The sequence below is a fragment of the Schistocerca gregaria genome, chromosome 6 (genome assembly GCF_023897955.1).
Source record: "Schistocerca gregaria isolate iqSchGreg1 chromosome 6, iqSchGreg1.2, whole genome shotgun sequence".
Lineage (NCBI taxonomy): Eukaryota > Metazoa > Arthropoda > Insecta > Orthoptera > Acrididae > Schistocerca > Schistocerca gregaria.
In genome coordinates this window covers 51,342,108-51,361,288 of record NC_064925.1, presented here as the reverse complement: position 1 = coordinate 51,361,288, position 19,181 = coordinate 51,342,108, and the positions used below count along the sequence as shown (strand labels likewise).

The window sequence follows — 19,181 nt, the reverse complement described above, 5'->3', positions numbered from 1 at the left end:
GCCTTCAGTCGCGCTACTATTCTATCCCTCATAACGTCATCAGTATATGTTCTTTGAGCCATTTTCAACACAGTCACCATTAGCACGTCTGAAAACTTCTGCACACTTACTCGCTGCACAGTACTCTGACATGCATCAACACACCTCTGCGTATGTGGACTGTGGCCAGCACCACCGTGCGACGACCGCAGGTCAAATGCACCGCATGGTCATACCCCGAGGTGATTTAAACCGGCAAACCGCCCACCAGAGCGTTGTTTCACCATGTATTAGCATTATCCTTAATTTATGAGCAAGAGTTTGTATTTGAACAAGATGGGAAAAAAATCAGGACATTTGACTGCTTCCAAGCAATGTCAAGATTGCTACATTGTGATTGAACGTTTCATTGTGTGGGTCTATAAAGTACTTTCAATGTGCAAATATCGAATGTTACACCCTTTAAATAATTTTCGGTAAATACAATTTTGAACACTTTGCAAGAAATTTAAAGCATTCAGATACTTTCGAGCCCAGTCAAGATGGCTTTAGTGAGATTGGCTCTTTCATTCTGATGATCTGCGGATTACTATGCTCTGACCAGAGTAGGAAAAGAGGAGGGGGTGGGTAGGTGTTGCAAAGTACAACTGGCCTAGTTCCGCCATCTTGGATCTTTTTAATTTCTCACAATCTTGCATTTTTAAATTTCCTACTAATGGTATACTGAATTTTTAAATTTCCTGCCATCTACTATCCTCATGGCCTTAATGCAGATAGAGGCACTGATGATGTCATTGCCCTTGGCATGTAGGTGAGCCACTGTCCCTAATGGACAAAGATCATAGTGACGTGGAGTCAGCGTTGATGCACCACTAACAGCTTCATTGGAATTCATCTTACGGTGATTTACGGCACTTCATGAACAATACCGAGAACTGACGAAAAGTTTCCAGTGACATGCCATTCCACAAAAACTAAAGGTTTGCCATTTTGAGACTTGATGTGGTGTATCGAAGAAATGTTTACCGGGTCGAAATCAACATGAGAGATTGCATTACAATAAGTTAAAATCGTGTCAGAAAGCTACATTTGGGTTTATCAATGAAATTTTCACCTACACTACATCGGTGAGATCAGCATCAGTTTGATCAGAAATTGGAACTTTGTTCTACGATCCTTTACAGATGATATACGATTTTCTTGTCTAGAATGTACTACTGCCCTACATTTCAAATTTTCTCTGTTGCTAGACGATCCATATTGTCGCTATTGTGTATCAAGTTCCCTGTGGTACCGGCGGATCTTTAATTCAGTTGGTGGGTGTGTGCCCCCGCTGCGCTGCGCTGCATTGTTTGCAGTCAGCAGCTTGTCCAGACAATGCAGCTGACTGGTGCTGGAGTGACTCTACGTAAACCTCTCTTTTCGTTGACACTACTGCGACGCTATAAGACCAGTATTTCTTATCAAGACGTCCAAGTAGCTGGCGTACACAGTTAGCAATGTAGCGGTCTTCAAGCCGATGTCTTGGTTTGATGAACCTGTCCTATGTAACCCCTTTCATCTCCGAGTAACTACAGCAACGCCCACCTATCTCAGACTCCTTACGTCAGTCAAGTCTTGGCCTTTCTGCACAATTTTTACCCTCAACACATCTCTCCATCAGCAAACTTACATTTTCTTGATGTTTCTGGATACGCCCTGTCAACAGATCCCATAATCTAATCAAGTTGTGCTGTAACTTTCTTTTCTTTACAAACTGATGTAATAGCACCTCATTAGTTACCTGATTTACTCATCATATCTTCGGCATTATCCTGTAGCACCTCATTTTAAAGCTTGAATTTTCTGAACTATTTATTGTTCTCACTTCACCTCCATAGAAGGCTACACTCTAGGAAGGGACCTTGAGTAAATACATTCTATCATTTCAATTTAAATTCCACATCTACCCATTTAATTTTTTACGAACTATTTTCTCGCTCTTGGGAATGTGCTGTCCTCATTTTTTCGCGCCATTAACTTCACTTATCAGTAGTATATCTACGAGTATTTTGCTACACTTTGCATTTTAATGGCCTCTATAAGTGCAAGTGAACTAGATTCTGCATATCTCTACTACCCGTGGCATCCCAAACCACTTCCAAAGTGTCTGACGATCCCTTTATTTTGTATTGATTGATTTATTTATTTATCTGCATCATGTTCGAAAGTATTTGTCCATAAAATTGCGCAATGGGTGTAACTTGAAGTATTTTCGCATCTAAAATATGTCAGCAGAAACACAAACACACACATTATTTATGCCAAGAATTTACAGGTTAAGCAGCACTTGTGAGTGGCAATTGAGCGACTAATGCACCGTGCTTGTTCTAAGGCACAACGGATCCTCAAATTAAATATTCCCCAAATCTATGATTTTTCTCAAGAGCCACAATTTTGTTTTCATGACTGGAATATCTACAAAAATACGTCACCAAAAATGTATTTTTAATATATTTTATATATTTTCCACACACACTGACACACACACAGCCAAATCATCAAAACATGAAGTGACCCAATGCTATTAGTATGCATGAATAGCCACAAAACAATTGTGATATTAAAATAATATGCCTAACAGACCGTGGACACTTCACATTTATTCCTAAACAAGGTTATGCACCAAATTTAACCAGACCAAGCCCATTTCTGCAGAAAAAACAAATGTTGACTAAGCAGGTGAGCACACAAACAAATACTCAGTCTGAATCACAGCCGGCTTTTTAGGCCTACACTTGGAGTAAGGCACAATTGGATCATCAAATTAATTATGTCCACATCTAATTTGTTCTATGATGCTTGTCAAGTGTCACAATGTTAATTCAAGAATTAAAATATCTTCAAAAATAAGTAAACAATACAATGTTTGTGACAAAGTTATTTCCCCCACAGTGTATACAATGCTTATATTATGCGTTACAAAGTTATCTCAACAACTAGAATACGTAAAGCGGATTGGCTTTTTGATACTGAGAATGTCTTATTAGTGGTTCACAGAGCGAAGTGGTGATACCACGTATCGTACTCACAGGTTTTCAGTAATGCTTCACATTAACAAGAAGAGTTTTGTTGTGAAAAAGATAATCGATAACGTTCTAGAGCAAAAAATACATTCAATGTTATTAACAGGCTAATACTGCTTTATATTTGCATTGGAATTAGATTACTTGATATTATGTATGAAACGAACTTTCGACAAAGTTGGAACTGTAGTACCAAGACTCTAATGCAGTCTGTTTCGACAATCAACTACTAGCCAATACCAAAAATATAAGTGAAACATCTGATCTCAAAAAACATAAAATAGTCAAAAGGTAAATGAACTGATCAACAGGTAATCAATAATTTTGTTTTAACGCTCTCCATAAATGTACTTAACGACTGACTACAGTCAGTTCACAGTTAGAGACCAGAATTCCCACGTAAGGAAGAGGCAGTAAGCACAACTGATACGTGGTCGGACATCAGTAATGTGCAGGCACAGCGGCCTTCAGAATATAAACCTTGCAACCAACCACAATACAAACATGAACGTAAACATGCGTGGTCAGTTAGTGCTTAAAACCAGTTCATCTTTACCAATGGCATACATCCGCTGATTGTTGAAGACCGTTCACAGATGATGTGGTTGTCAATAAGAAAGTACCAACACCAGAAGACGGTATCGATTTGTACAATGGCCTGCAGAAGATAGGTGAAGGATTGGTGAATGGTACCAGCCCTGGCAGTTGACCCTGAACACCCGTTGGAAGGAAAGCCACAAGTTTACAACTATACTATTGGTAGAAAATTGTTGGAAACAGTATCTACCGTGAAACATGTAGGAGTAGCTGTCCAGAGCGACCTTAAGTGATATGACCACATAAAACAAATAGTAGGATAAGCAGATTCCAGACTGAAATTCATAGGAAGGAACTTAATGAATTGCAACTCATCCACGGAGGAAGTGGCTTAGAAGGCGCTTCTGCGACCGATTCTCGATTATTGTTCATCAATCTGGGAGCCTTAGCAGGTAGGATTGATAAAAGACAGAGAGAAGATCCAATGAAGTGCGGTGCGTTCCGTCACGGGCTCCTTTAGTCGGCGCGAAAGCCGTACAGGCATTGTCAATAAACTGCAGTGGCACACACTGCAAGTGGCTTAAGAGTTGGACAACATATTACTTCCTTCCTCCCATACATATCACGAAATGAGCACGGCGATAAAATCCGAAAAATTAGAGCGAATACAGAGGCTTACCGACAATCATTCTTCCAGTGCGCCATTCAGGAGTGGAACAGGGAAGAGTCAATCAGATAGCGGTACTAGAAATACTCTTGGCCACACACGGTTAGGGAGGTTGCGGAGTACGTTGTACATGTCGATCTTGGTCAATATGAGACAGCATATGCTTACCCCAACTCGGACTCTCCTTGCGTAGTTAGGTTACACTTACCTGTCAATATGCACTTCACTTTACAGGGCCGTTCAGCTGCCCCTACCGGTGTCGTTTTATGCAACCCGCAATGTTATAACCGACCTTCAAAAACCAAGCGCGAGGTTTTCGTATTCTATCGCTCGCAGAGTGCAAACTGTTACTACAATAGAGAAAATGAACAGCGCCTTACTGTAGGAAATTTAATGTAGTAAAATTTTGCACTGGGATACGTTTTCGCTGGAGGCCATAGTTTTCGAGTTACTCAAGAGAAACGTACAAAAGTGATCTTCAAACGCAGCCCCTCTCCCACACTCAGCCCCAGCGGTTAGGATTTCTAGTACGTTGTTCATGGCGCTTCCTCCTACCACTGTACAAATATTTGGGAGTGCACGAACTATTTCCCACATTGGACCTTCTTTTGGCCTTCGTTGACTGGCGGTATTCCGGCACGCGCTTAGTCGAGCACTTACGAGTATTAAAATTGATGTTTGTATATATTTTATCTAATAATTTTGTGAATTTTAACACCATACGAAAACAATCAAATGAGAAATTAATTGTAAGGGATAAATTTGTGTCGAATTGTCAACATGATTAGTTCTAGCGTAACGCTTGCAAAAGTAGTTTACCTTTCATTACCCTCAACGTCACGTATAAATTAATAATGTTACCAAAACAGCTGACTCTGCTGGTGGAGTCAGAGCCCAGTCAACAGAGAACAAAAAAGGTCGAATATCGGGAATAGTTCGTGTCGCCGGAAACTTTTTTTACAGTGGTACGAGGGAGTGCCACGAGAAAGACACTAGAAATGCTGACTGGTGAGGGATGAGTGTGTGTGTGGAAAGCGTTTGATGGTCACTTATGCACGTTTCTTTCTCATGTACCTCGAAAACCGTCGCCTTTAGCGAAAACGTGCCCCAGTACAAAATTTAACTAAACTAAGTTTCCTGTAAAAGGTCCTGTTCCTTTTTTTCTCCTGTAGGGCTATCAGTGCGTAGAAAGCGGGATAAAATGAAAATCTTGAGCGTGGTTTTTGAAGGCTAGATGTTAAGCTGCAGCTTGCATAAAACGGCATCGACAGGGGCAGCAGAATCGCCCTGTGTATTACACTTCTCATATGGTGCAGGCCCTAGAGACCGACAAGCTTGTGAGCACAATGCCTTTATAACCCTGCAGTCCGTTGCACACGTTACGCCTGCTCCTTCATCCACCACAGAAATCACAGGCAACTTCCCAGCTCACTGCCAAGGACTGCGAACTACCCGCTCGACTTTCATCTTCACATTATAGTAAATGAACGTATTCAAATATCTTTTACAAAAGTGGAGTTATAAAATCTTTGTCTGTGTGGTAGGGTCTTTTGTCACGTCTTTTATGAAAGAGCGTGGTGCTAACTTATATAAGAGATTCATGAAAGATTTTCGCAGTGTAGTACAGGTCTTACGAATGGTCTGACAGTGCCAACCTTGCCACACAACTGGCACCCAGTACACCAACACAAGTAAGGTGAAATCGAGATGGTAGCCGTTGCACTGGTTAATGCATACTGTAGGGCTTATGCCTTCAGCGGGTGAGTGCTGTACCGAATGACACGACCATCCCTTACAGCTTTAATGCAGCCAGCCGATCTCCTGCCTTCGAACCTTCACGGAAGTTATCCTGCATGCAGTCTGTGGAGCACTTGCCCGTGAAAGACAAAGGTCATGTGTTCGAGTTCCAGTCTCGTTGGAAGTTTCATATCAGTGCACCTTCCCAGACGACTTTAATAGCTGTTTCAAGCACAATCACTATCTTGTTTCCCGACGGCTGCGGTATTTTTCAACAAGATAATACGCCATCTCACAAGGCCAGCAGTGCGATGGAGTGGTTCAAAGTACATAGTGGCGGATTCCATTCGATGTGCAGGCCCTCTGAACCCGACTGAACAAATCTGGAATATGATTGAATGTGGCGTCAGCACTTGTCGCCGACCTCCCCGGAATTTCCGGGAATTAGTTGACTTCTGGCTGATCAGTGTAGGAGATACGTTAAACAAATAAAATCCTAAGTTTATTGTACATGAACACTAAAAAAAGGTTTTGACAATATTGACGGCATACACCACATGAAATTCTGAAGGCATGAGAGATAAAATAGTGGGAGAAAAAAATTGTATACAGCTTACAGACAAACCAGACTGCAGTTATAACAGCTTAAGCTTATGAAGCCTGTTCATGGAATGAACAAATAACTATGTCAAAAAACTGACTGTTAGCAGTTTTAGGTATTCACGTTGCAGGTATAACAGTGTGCATTTCATCCCAGAAAAAGTTCAGAACAAAGATGGAATGCTAGATTGCATTTTACGTCAGAATGATAACTGTTAGGAGGTGACATAAATTACAGTGGCCATAGCGGCAGTAAAAATGAACATGTTTAGTTGGAATCAGAAGTGGATTAAAACAAAACTCCAGACTGAACCAGAACCTGCAGTTCATTTCCTCTTAAATTTCCTGTTACGATGAAACCAGGTGCAGATGCCACTGAATGAGAACGGTAAGTTGAGTGGTGGCAGACTATCTTAATGTGCGGTACAATGCGACAAAAATGTGTCGTGGTGCACAGCAAGCATAATCGGACTCCTCGCATTAAATAATTTAGTATGCAGTTTTTAACAGACGGGATGCACATTATGCATGGTATACCACGCTGATGCGACGTAATTTTCGCATCACCAAACATTCTCTTCCTAGAGGAATTAGGCTGCTTAAACATAAAGTAAGTCTGCGAAGTTAATTTAGTCTGCATTTTCTAACAGACGGGATGCAGATTATGTATGGGATACCACGCTGATGCGACGTAATTTTCGCATCACCAAACGTTCTCTTCCTAGAGGAATTAGGTTGATGAAACATGAAGTAAGTCTGTGCAGATAATTAGTGATGGTTAAGGCACGTGTCATTTTAACCCAATATCGACATTATTTTCACAGTTAATTTAGAGGTACAAAAATTCCTATCTTGGGCTTATAGAAACACAAGAATAAGTGCGTCGATAGGAGGACACTAAAGTGCTCTCTATACAGTCAAAACTATTGCACAAGTTTCCCTGAAGTGCAATAATATTGAAGCTATAGGAGAAAGATTGAGTGGTTGCGCAACGATATTGAAAACACTAAAAATTTTCTAAATATTTTTCGCTGCTCGGAAATATTGTGTCGCCTGTGGGCAGTCTCTCGGGTGCTTCAGACTGAGTATCTACGCATTCGCAGTTCGTTTAGCTGTGGTGTTGAAACTGAGTCGAAAATAAGACGAAAGAGCGTTGTGATAGCAACACATAAATAACCTACATGAACGCGTCGTGCCTGAGTATACAGACACGTCCGAAAGAGCAGACACCACGCGGAATCCGCAGTTGTGATACATTATATGTAAACTGAAGGTGGAGGGGTGAGAAAGGAAACGAAAGCGAACGGTTTACTGATGTCTGGAAGAACAGACGCCACACATTCATATAACCGATTCGCCTATGTGGACAATGGATCCTCCTTATACATTGCAGGTGCACAACTATGACCGACCTCTTGCGGGGATCTCAGAGTAGCGAGCGTGCAGGAAACGGACATGGGCCCCGGATAGGGGCGCTTGGTGGGAATAAGGGTCGGGCGTGAGGGTCGCGCAGGTGCAGTAGCACCTCGTGCTGGATGGCGCAGTGGTTACCACACCTGCCTAGTGAACAGGAGAACCTGGGTTCGAATCCCGATCTGGTACATATTTTCACTACTTGCCACTGATTCCACGTAATGTCCTGATACAGCCGAAATCAGTAACCCATCCCTTTACTCTCCTTTCTTTTCTCCCATCCCCCTCCCTCCACATTCAATTTATGTATAAATAACTGCCGGTATTCCGTAATGTTAAAGCAGATGAGTACAAAAACAGAGATGGTATGAATGAATAGAACGTTATTGTTCAGAATGATGCAACGCAAAATTATAATAAATGTATATATACTTATTTATTTGTGTGTGTACATAACCTGCCCTAATATAATCGTTTAGTGCATGTATTACTGCATGAATCGACAAGTTTTTATTACTTTGTCTCAACTACTTTAAGGTGAAACTGAACTTGTAAACGTCTCTCATTGTAGGGTTTTGTTTTTCGATCATGCGGATATGAGCATCTGCAGAAATTTATCGGGAATAGGGAAGAGTAACAGGTGCTAGACACAAACATTCTCATTTTCAATGTAAATGAGTCGGTCACTTCTGAAATGTATCAAGCCACAACAACTAAATTTTATAGGTGACACAATAAACATTATATCCCTAAAAACTGATGATTATACATTTAATATTTGTTACAAGTACACCCCTTCAGTACTTGAGACAACCAACGATTATACACCAAGTGCTATAAGCATAGTACTGTCCCATTGCGGTCAGCCAGATAGTGCTATATTTCGCAAAGCGAGAGGCTTAGCGGAATCGTGGGGAATCACTTCTAGAGTTGTATAAGAATTTTGTAATGAATGAAAGCATGGTACTCCAGATTCTAAGGGGGGAGGGGCACAAGTCCCTGTGTAGGGCGATGACTATGTATGTTGACAGTTATTTCGAGTAATCAGAATGAAATTTTCCCTCTGGAGCGGAGTGTGCGCTGATATGAAACTTCGTGTCAGATTAAAACTGTGTGCCGGACCGAGACTCGAACTCGGGATCTTTGTCTTTCGCAGGCAAGTGCTCTACCTACTGAGCCACCCAAGCACGACTCACGCCCCGTCCTCACAGCTTCAGTTCCTCCAGTACCTCGTATCCTACCTTCCAAACTTCGCAGAATCTCTCCTGCATACCTTGCAGAACTAGCACTCCTGGAAGAAAGGATATTGCGGAGACATGGCCTAGCCACAGCCTAGGGGATGTCTCCAGAATGAAATTTTCGCTCTGCAGCGGAGTGTGCGCTGATATGAAACATTAATGTGTATATTAGGTTTTTTTCGATTTAATAAATTTTTCCAAATTTTTCAGACTATATTGACCAATATTAATTTCTGTCGGTCTTTTGTTAGTGTATAATTTATAATTTTTTATGTTATATTTACAGTGAAAAAGTTGTATAAAAACCAGCAGATGTAACGTTTTTATAAATTTATCTTATTGGAACAATTAATCTTTCTTAAGAACAAATGAATTATCATTGAATTGAAATAGACACACCATTTGATATTAATAAAAATAATGTCAATAAATGACTAAAATTGAACCAAAAATAAATATTCCACAAAATAAATAAAAAATAAACACAGTAAACATTATCAAATTCTAACTGATGATCAATAATTGGGTAAAGTGTTCGTGAAAAAACAATGTTAATGATTGATAATTATATTCTAGCTCCAGGATGATTAAATTAGAATAGAATCAATCATTCACACATTCATTCTAAAGTGCTGACCAAAGGCTAATCAAAGGCTGCGTTTCATATGCAGGACACTAAGAAAATGTAACAGACCTACTAAGGAGACTGCCTACACTACGCTTGTCCATTCTCTTTCAGAATACTGCTACATGGTGTGGCATCCATACCATATAGGACTGATGGAGTAAATCGAAAAAGTTGAAAGGAATGCAGCACGTTTGTATTATCGCGAATTATGGGAGAGAATGTCACAGAAATGGTGCCGGATTTGGGCTGGAAATCATTAAAACAAAAGCGTTTTCCGATGGAACGGTATCTTCTCACGTGATTCCAATCACCAACTTTCTCCTCCCGAATGCGAAAATATTTTGTTGACCTCAACCTACATAAGGAGAAACGATCACCACGATAAGGGAAATCAGAGCTAGTACACAACTATATAGGTGTTCATTCCTTCCGTGCGCTATACGAGATTGGAATAATAGAGAGTTGTAAAGGTGGTTTGTAGAACCCTCTGCCAGGCACTTAAATGTGATTTGCAGAGTATCCATGTAGATGTAGATGTAGATGAACCGAAATATGAAGAATTTATAAAAAGACATGAGAAGCAGAAGATAAAGTAAAGGAAAAAATGCTATTTTATTTAAATAACGATTAAATTATTCTGTTAGATGGATGTAAAAATAATTCATACGTAGAATTTGACGAGTTCATTCTTCAAAATTATGATATAGTAAGAGAGTATTTTGCTAGAATCAGACACATAGAGACAGATTGTTTTTATTTTAGTCAAACATCCTCAAAAATACCAAAGCAATTCGTTAGAGATAACCTTAATTTTTAATATTTTCAGATTAAATTACTCAAATTTGAATCATACTTATTCTGAGTTTGTCAGGGTTATTTAAAGTTTGATGCTTTTAAAGAAACATGTAGTAAATGTTTTGAAAAAGACGATTTCGGTTTTATTGTGATAGATATCACAAGTAAAAATTAATAACGATAAATACAAAGAAAAGATTAAGAATTTTTAAATATTGAATGTAAATGTTAATTGTAAATGTTGAAAATAAATGTTGAATATAAATGTTGAATTTTAAAAACGAAATTAATTGTTTTTAAACTTAATAACTGTTTTAAAAATGTGATCATCCAGAACGAATAAGTCAGTTTGGTTGTTACACCCAAATATTGTTAGAAAAGCTAGATGAAGTTGAAGAGGAAAAGATCAATTAAAAAAAGAGTTTAAAATGTGGAAAAAAAGGACAAGAACATATTGTAAAAATTTAAAAAAGAAGGTTAAGCAGTTGTCGATTTAATTGAACAAGTGAATGAGATAATTTAAGGATTTGTTGAGAATGTTTTGAAAGCTATTAAAGAAAATAGAGAAGTTGAAAACAAATTATTCCTTATAAGCATCATCCACACAATTCCGAAGACGGCAAGAGCTGACAAGTGCGAGAATTATCGCACAATCAGCTTAACAGCTCATGCATTGAAGCTGCTTACAAGAATAATATACAGAAGAATGCGCTATGTGACGATCAGTTTGGCTTTAGGAAAAGTAAAGGCAGGAGAGAGGCAATTCTGACGTTACAGCTAATAATGGAAGCAAGACTAAAGAAAAATCAAGACACGTCCATAGGGTTTGTCGACCTTGAAAAAGCGTTCGACAATATAAATTGGTGCAAGCTGTTCAAGATTCTGAAAAAAGTAGGGGTAAGCTATAGGGAGAGACGGGTCATATACAATATGTACAACAACCAAGAGGGAATAATAAGAGTGGACGATCAAGAACGAAGTGCTAGTATTGAGAAGGGAGTAAGACAAGGTTGTATCCTTTCGCCCCTACTCTTCAATCTGTACATCGAGGAAGCAATGATGGAAATAAAAGAAAGGTTCAGGAGTGGAATTAAAATACCAGGTGAAAGGATATCAATGATACGATTCGCTGATGACATTGCTATCCTGAGTGAAAGTGAAGAAGAATTAAATGATCTGCAGAACGGAATGAACAGTCTAATGAGTACACAGTATGGTTTGAGAGTAAATTGGAGAAAGACGATGGTAATGAGAAGTAGTAGAAATGAGAACAGCGAGAAACTTAACATCAGGATTGATGGTCACGAAGTCAATGAAGTTAAGAAATTCTGCTACCTAGGCAGTAAAATAACCAATGACAGACGGAGCAAAGAGGACATCAAAAGCAGACTCGCTATGGCAAAAAAGGCATTTCTGGCCAAGAGAAGTCTACTAATATCAAATACCAGCCTTAATTTGAGGAAGAAATTTCTAAGGATGTACGTCTGGAGTATAGCATTGTATGGTAGTGAAACATGGACTGTGGGAAAACCGGAACAGAAGAGAATCGAAGCATTTGAGATGTGGTGCTATAGACGAATGTTGAAAATTAGGTGGACTGATAAGGTAAGGAATGAGGAGGTTCTACGCAGAATCGGAGAGGAAAGGAATATGTGGAAAACACTGATAAGGAGAAGGGACAGGATGATAGGACATCTGGTAAGACATGAGGGAATGACTTCCATGGTACTAGAGGGAGCTGTAGACGGCAAAAACTGTAGAGGGAGACAGAGATTGGAATACGTCAAGCAAATAATTGAAGACGTAGGTTGCAAGTGCTACTCTGAGATGAAGAGGTTAGCACAGGAAAGGAATTCATGGCGGGCCGCATCAAACCAGTCAGTAGACTGATGACCAAAAAAAAAAGCAACATTATTTTGAAGAATTTAATTCCAACAATTAAAAAATATGGAAATGATAAAAGAGATTATGTACTAAGTGAATGAGTAATACAAGATTAATTGAATAAATATGAAGAGGAACTTAAAGACAGAAAAGTTAAAAAATGAAAATGAATCATCGAAAATTGAAAATGAATAGAAGTGAAAGAATACTGGATTATATTAATGACATGAAGATAAGGTTTTTGGAATAAGAGCTGTTGCTGGATTTAAATTTGTTGCTAAATATCCAGTTGAATTTAATGGAAATAAATCAAAGATTGGTGAAAAAGACTATGATGACACAGATGAATTAATGAATCTGTTAACTAAAAAACAAATAACTATGAAAGGTATGAGTGCACTATTTACTGCTTCTGTTTTATCAAGGTATGCAATCATTCAGGAACATTATATTGTGAGAATAATCCAAATTAAATAAAATCAAATAAGGGTAATAAATAACTGACTGGTATAGGAAATTGTCTATCTTCACCTTTCCAAAAGATGGATTCAAGTGTTGATGAAAAATGGGTGAAGGATTAATTTAAAAATATACAGAAAAACGAAATAGAATATTTTTAGATGAATAATGATTCTCAATTAATGATAAACTAGTTGTAATTCATGGAGAAGAATTAGTTGGAAATAAAAATAATCATAATGAAAAATTTGAATAATAAAAATTTCAATAAATAAATTTAGCTATTGTATTATTAATAATCCAGAAGGAAATCCATTTTTTGTACAGTTTTTGAATAAGGAAAAATTTCGGAAAAATGAAAAGTATTGAAAAGATTTAGTTAATATTTCAATTAATAAACTAATTTGAATGATATATTCCACATTATAATTATTGTTGCCCTGGGACAGAACTAGAAGAAAGAATAGCTAAAGTAAATCAAGGAATAATCCATTAGATGAAGCATGTACAAAACATGATATTGGTTATAGAGAGATTAAAGATTTAGAAAGAAAACATGAAAGAAATAAAGAACTTCAATTAATCGCAAAAGGAAGTATACATTCTAAAGATTCTTCATTTGGCGCAAATTTAGCAGGAACTGCAGTACGAGAAATAATGTATCGAAAACGAAAATTAGGGATGGGAGTAAATGTTGATGATAAAGAATGAGGTCTGCCCCATATGAGCAGGGGAGTGGGGGAAGGCAAAAATTGCTGAGTTAGACCAATAGATGAGTACAATAAGCCAGCTCAAATGGACACATGCTGCAGGAGTTATTTGGAGATGAAAAGGCTTGCACAGGGTAGAGTAGCATGGGGAGATGAACCATACCAGTCACCCTGTGTAACAAAGACTCGTTTTCATTTTCGTACTCTATTACGTGCTATGAGGAGTGGAGGAAAAGGGAAGTTTAAGTCAGAGCACACGAAGTTCCTGGTAACAAAGGATATTTTTATTTTCACACTTCAACAAATTTTTTGTACATATTTAAAAATTAGGTTGTCATTAATTACACCTACACATTTACCTAGTTTATAATGAAGTTACATGCTGACAGAACTATATGTGAGGGGAGAAAGAAACAGGAGACAGATATGGGTTCACCGCTCAAAAACTTCACGAGATGTAGCTTTTACCCAATAGAAAGTGCCCATAAAGTATGTGTACATTCGCCTATGTTTGCATGAAGTTCATTACGCTGCATGTGCCACTGAAATTCCGTCTTCCACAGGAAGCTATGCGGCAGATACAAAGGATTCCAAGCAACGTCAAGAAGATGGTGGTACGACTGGAGGGCTATGACCACTTCCACATCCTCTTTGACAAGAATGTACACCGACTCGTCCACGAGAAGATGTTGAGCTTCATGTCAGAGCTTTGAGAACAGAAGCTTGAAAGGAGGATACACAAACGTTACAATATTAGAAGCAGATTATTGCTGGTGTAGTGTATAGAGTAACAACATTAATAGTTGAAGAATATTGAAGCCAGTCAAGAGACTTTAGATCTTAAAACATGATGAACTGCATGTGGTCCATTTTGCATGTTTTGTGTGGTTCATAAACTGTACAGCACAGACATGTGTACAGCAAACAATGAAGTATATAGAGAATTGTAAACATGGGATCTTGCTAACTAAAATTTAAATTTGTGTAATTTGCACTAATAACAAATTCCTTACAATAAAGGTATTTACTCACATGTTAAACATCCATTACCCTTCACACTCTTCTGTCATACTAACCGAACTTGTTTTATTGTTCTAAAGGTATTAACGCTGTAGTGTGTATTCACCACATTAACATTACTGCCACTTCCCTTATATACGTATATTGTTCTTCTTCTTAGTTTTTGTTCTGGTGTATGGGTAATCTGTTACCTAGGTACAACTTTAAATGCTTTATCTCCCAGAAATAGAATTACTTTGTACAGCATTACTGCATTCGCTTTACGGGATTCCTTATTTATTTTACCCTCATTTATTTATTCTTTTCCGCTTAATTTCCCAGTACAACTTCTGTATATGAGCACTGCCACTATTTCTCCGTCTACCAATGAGGTGGCATATTCAGATGGAACGATGGCCACATTTTCATATGCACCGTTGCCGTCTATCAAGTCACACCCATTGAGAAATGTCAAGGGCGTTTTTATCCATACTGCATAAACTACAACCCAGTACTTCTGTTCCAGAGGGCCTTATTCCATAAAGTGCCATACTTCTTTAGGACACTGGGATACTGGTATGGAATGTAGCACCACTAGCCGAAAAGCAGGTAATCATAGAAGTTGTTACGTAGTGTTTCACATATCCGATGTCTTCCTAACAGCACAAGAATTCCAGGGCGCTTTAGTGTGTAGAAGGTGCTTGCGGTGACACTGTGGTAAGAGAATGCTTGATTGGGATCCAATGTACGGACGTTGATGAGGTCATGAGAGACAGATCTCGGTCTCGGTATGGATATGGATGATGATCGGAGCAGTGTGTGTTCTTTTCGGTTGGGAACATCCTGCCTATCGCCTTTAGAAAGAGCTGGGATTTCATGCATATTGGTTACACTAAGCTCCTAAACTCACACTGGTTATAACACTGATGTAGATACTGGTCGATCGAAATGATCTGTGACAAAAGAAGCCTATTCACCAGCTAAAAACGAAAATGCAACTCTTTTTCCGAGGTTCACTGTCTTCGAATTATGGGGTATGAGAGATTTCGGTTCGTATGTGTTACCTTTATGGTCACAAGTGAACCTGTGGAGCACCTGCTGCTTTTTTGGTCTCCGTACTTGAGTGAACTCACCATCATTCCGTGACAGTAATGTGAAAATAAATTTTGAATTAAAACATGGTATCATAACTTACCGAGTTTGCCACAACTTTGGACCTTACTGTTGTTCTGGCTGTACCGTAAACAGTTTAAACTCTAAGGCGATAGAAAAGAAAACTACATTTCTACTTATGGATTGCTCTCCATACTCATTATCTTAAGGATCGAAAACTTTGGTATTCCTGGTAATGAAGACTGATGTTGACATACAGATGGGATGGTTGTCGGTTTGGTTCTCACAGTATCTCTGGAAGTAAGTGTAACGACACATCTTTGCCAAAAATTTGATTCGCCACAAAGAGAGACAGTAACACTTTCCCACGACTGGTGCCACTGAGCCGCGTGGGATTAGCCGAGCGGTCTGAAGGTGCTGCAGTCACACTACAAGAATCTACAATAATAATAATAATATGACAGCAAGCTATCACTGACGTACAGGGGAGAAGCCTCCTGCAGATCTACTGGAAGTGGAGAGGATATTTTCACTGTTGGCCTAGCACTAGAGAGTTTGTGTGTGTGTGTGTGTGTGTGTGTGTGTGTGTGTGTGTGTGTGTGTGTAGGTGTGAAATCTTATGGGACTTAACTGCTAAGGTCATCAGTCCCTAAGCTTACACACTACTTGACCTAAATAATCCTAAGGACAAGCACACACACACATGCCTGAGGGAGGACTCGAACCTCCGCTGGGACCAGCTGCACAGTCCATGACTGCCGCACCTTAGACCGCTCGACTAATCCCACATGGCTAGAGAGTTTCTACAGCCAGTCTGACCGATAACCCTATATGGGAAGGATGGCTAATAATGATAGGACAGCAGGCTATCACTGAAGTATGGGGGAATAACCTACAAGTGAATAGCTGCTATTGGGACGAATGTGAGGATGGCTGATGGTAATATTAGAACAGCGACCCACTGTCCCACTGTGAATGTTTCTTTATTGTTCTTCCATTCCCCTGCCCCATATGAGCAGGGGAGTGGCACAGTCTGTCACTCTTCATACAAGAGATACTGTGTGAATTAAAAAAGAAGACACAAAAATTATATTAAGACGATATAAGAACATCATAAGGGGGGTGGGGGGTTAAAATAAGCTGGAATGAAGATATCCACTGTGGGACACGGTTAAATCAATTCACATGAACATAAAAACAGATTTGACCATGTGCATAGCACTTTGAAAACAGATTGGAATCTAAAGCACAAGTTCAAAGCAGGCCGCAGTATAAAAATCCACACCAGAACAACACTTCAAAAACACTACGCTGAGTATAGCACACATGAAAAATAGGAGGAACCTGCTGAGGGAGGGGGGGGCCTATGACGAGCGAAGAAAAGGGAGAGGAGGGGACAGTGGGAGGGGCTGGAGAGGTTGGGATAAGAAAACGGGGAATCACACTAAGGGGCAGGAGACGGCATGGTGGGACGGAGAAGGCAAGCCAGGGGGGAGTGCAAAGAGTCGAAAGGGTTTCACTAGAAAAGTAGGGGAATGTAGAAGGGAGAAAAAACGTTTAGGTGAAGCGAAAGGAGGGGAGAGGGAGCCTTGGGGAGGTGGGGAAGGTAGGGTCAGACTTGGTAGAATGGGTGGGAGGGACAGGCGCTGGAGGTTGTGTTGGTAATGTAAGTGTTTGGAGATGAAGCAAGGGTGGGACACTTCGGTAAAGGCGAGGCAGCAGATGGGGGTAGAGAGGATAGGAGACACCACGGGGTGAGGGGGATCAAGACTGCCAATGATGTGCAGGTTTTGGACGTGTTTGAGGGAAAGGATAAGATGTGGGGAGTGGGTGAGGTCTTATAGGATCCTTGTGGGGGATGACAGGCGGATATGGAAGGCCAGGTGACATTCGAGGATATAATCAGGGTGGAGCGGAAATCCAGGTGCCACGGATTTGTTGGTGAGAAGGATGGTGGAAGGGTGCAGCCTCCACGTCCAGCCAGAAGGTTGTGAGATTTGTGTTGGGTCATAAGGATTTGGGAAGTTTAGGTGAGGTGACAGTTGAGGATGAGACCAAAGTATTTCAGGGTTGGAGTGAGCTGGATAGGTCGACCATAAATGGTAACGTAAAAACCTTGGAGCCAGAAAGGGGTGGCGATGGTATATTCTAGATCATTGCCTGGGTCTTGGAAAGGTTGGTGCAAAGTAGTGATCTGGATGAGGTGGGTTTGAAGATTGCGTTAGGACAGTTCAAGGGTAGGATAGAGGGCTAGAAAGGCGATGTCATTAGCAAATTTGAGGAAGTGAGCAGGTGGGGGAGGTTTTGGCATATCTGCAGTATGCAGGAGATAGGGGAGAGAGTAAAAGATGGAGCTTTTGGGCACACCTGCAGTGGGGTGAAATGTACAGTTGGTATTGTGGATAAAGACCTAGGAAGGAAAATGGGGGAGGAAGGAAGCAACGAGATCCCTGATCATAGCAGTGAGGGTTGGAGGATGACCAGAGGGTTGGAGGTTACAGGAGAGGAGGAGGTAAGGAAGGCATGGGTGCCAAAGGTGACATGGAGAATTTTTCAGAATAGGTCAGAGTAGAATGATGGAGAAGGGGATTTCATCAGGATGGAATTTCCGTGGGGTATATGCTAAGCAATGGGGGAGAGGGGACATAGTTGTGTATTTCTAGTGAGAGAGTGCGGACAACGAGAAATCTGGGATTGGAAAGGACGAATATGTGCACGGCAAGGGCTGAGAATGCGGTAGGAGGGGATCAGAAGGAAGAGGGTTTGCTGGTGGTGTCTTGGTGGAGTCTGTGGAGGCGAAGTTGGCACTTGACAGCTTTGCAAGTCTTTTAACATGGGTGGCCTGGAAAGAGGAATGAGGGACTAGTTGAAACTGGAGATCATAAGGCCTTCGTGTGAGGCAGAGGCCCTTGGAAGTGAATTTGAGTGCTTTGTGGTGACGACTGTAATGCATTGGGCGATGACATAGGCAAGGGAAGCAGGGGAGGCATAGCTGGGTGTGTGGGCAGTGGGGGAATGCCATTCCGAAGGGTGGTAGCAGCGGGAGAGGGAGCAGCAGCATGAGTGGAAGCAGGAGTGGAAGAAGGGGCAAGAGTCAGGGCAGGAGCAGGAGCAGTCTGTAGGTGAGAATATAGTGCAGGGAGGAGATGGAAGGGGAGGAGATTGTGAGGGGGGACATGGAGCATATGGTGCGCATGGAGGAAGTACTCCAGGATGTAATGGTAGAGCCAGAGGAAGGGAAGGTGTAAACGGTTGTAGTTGTGGGGTTGTCCATGGTGGACTGTCCAGAAGAATACAGCAGACAGGTGATGCTAAAGTAGGGAGAGAAAACGAAGATGGGGCTAACCGGGAGTCGTA

At 40.4% G+C, this 19,181-nt stretch overlaps 1 protein-coding gene across 2 annotated transcripts in view; it reads left to right on the top strand.

The window, feature by feature from the left end:
- LOC126278201 (lipase 3-like) overlaps window positions 1-14,756 on the top strand; it is a 163,021-nt gene extending 148,265 nt beyond the window's left edge. The window contains exon 9 of one of the 2 annotated variants that reach the window (XM_049978122.1): window positions 14,276-14,756. In XM_049978122.1, the coding sequence (XP_049834079.1) occupies window positions 14,276-14,425 (150 nt within the window). In that variant the 3' untranslated portion in view covers window positions 14,426-14,756. The remainder of the gene's footprint in view (window positions 1-14,275) is intronic. The other variant, XM_049978123.1, reaches the window with a different exon arrangement.
- Window positions 14,757-19,181: the final 4,425 nt, after the last annotated feature.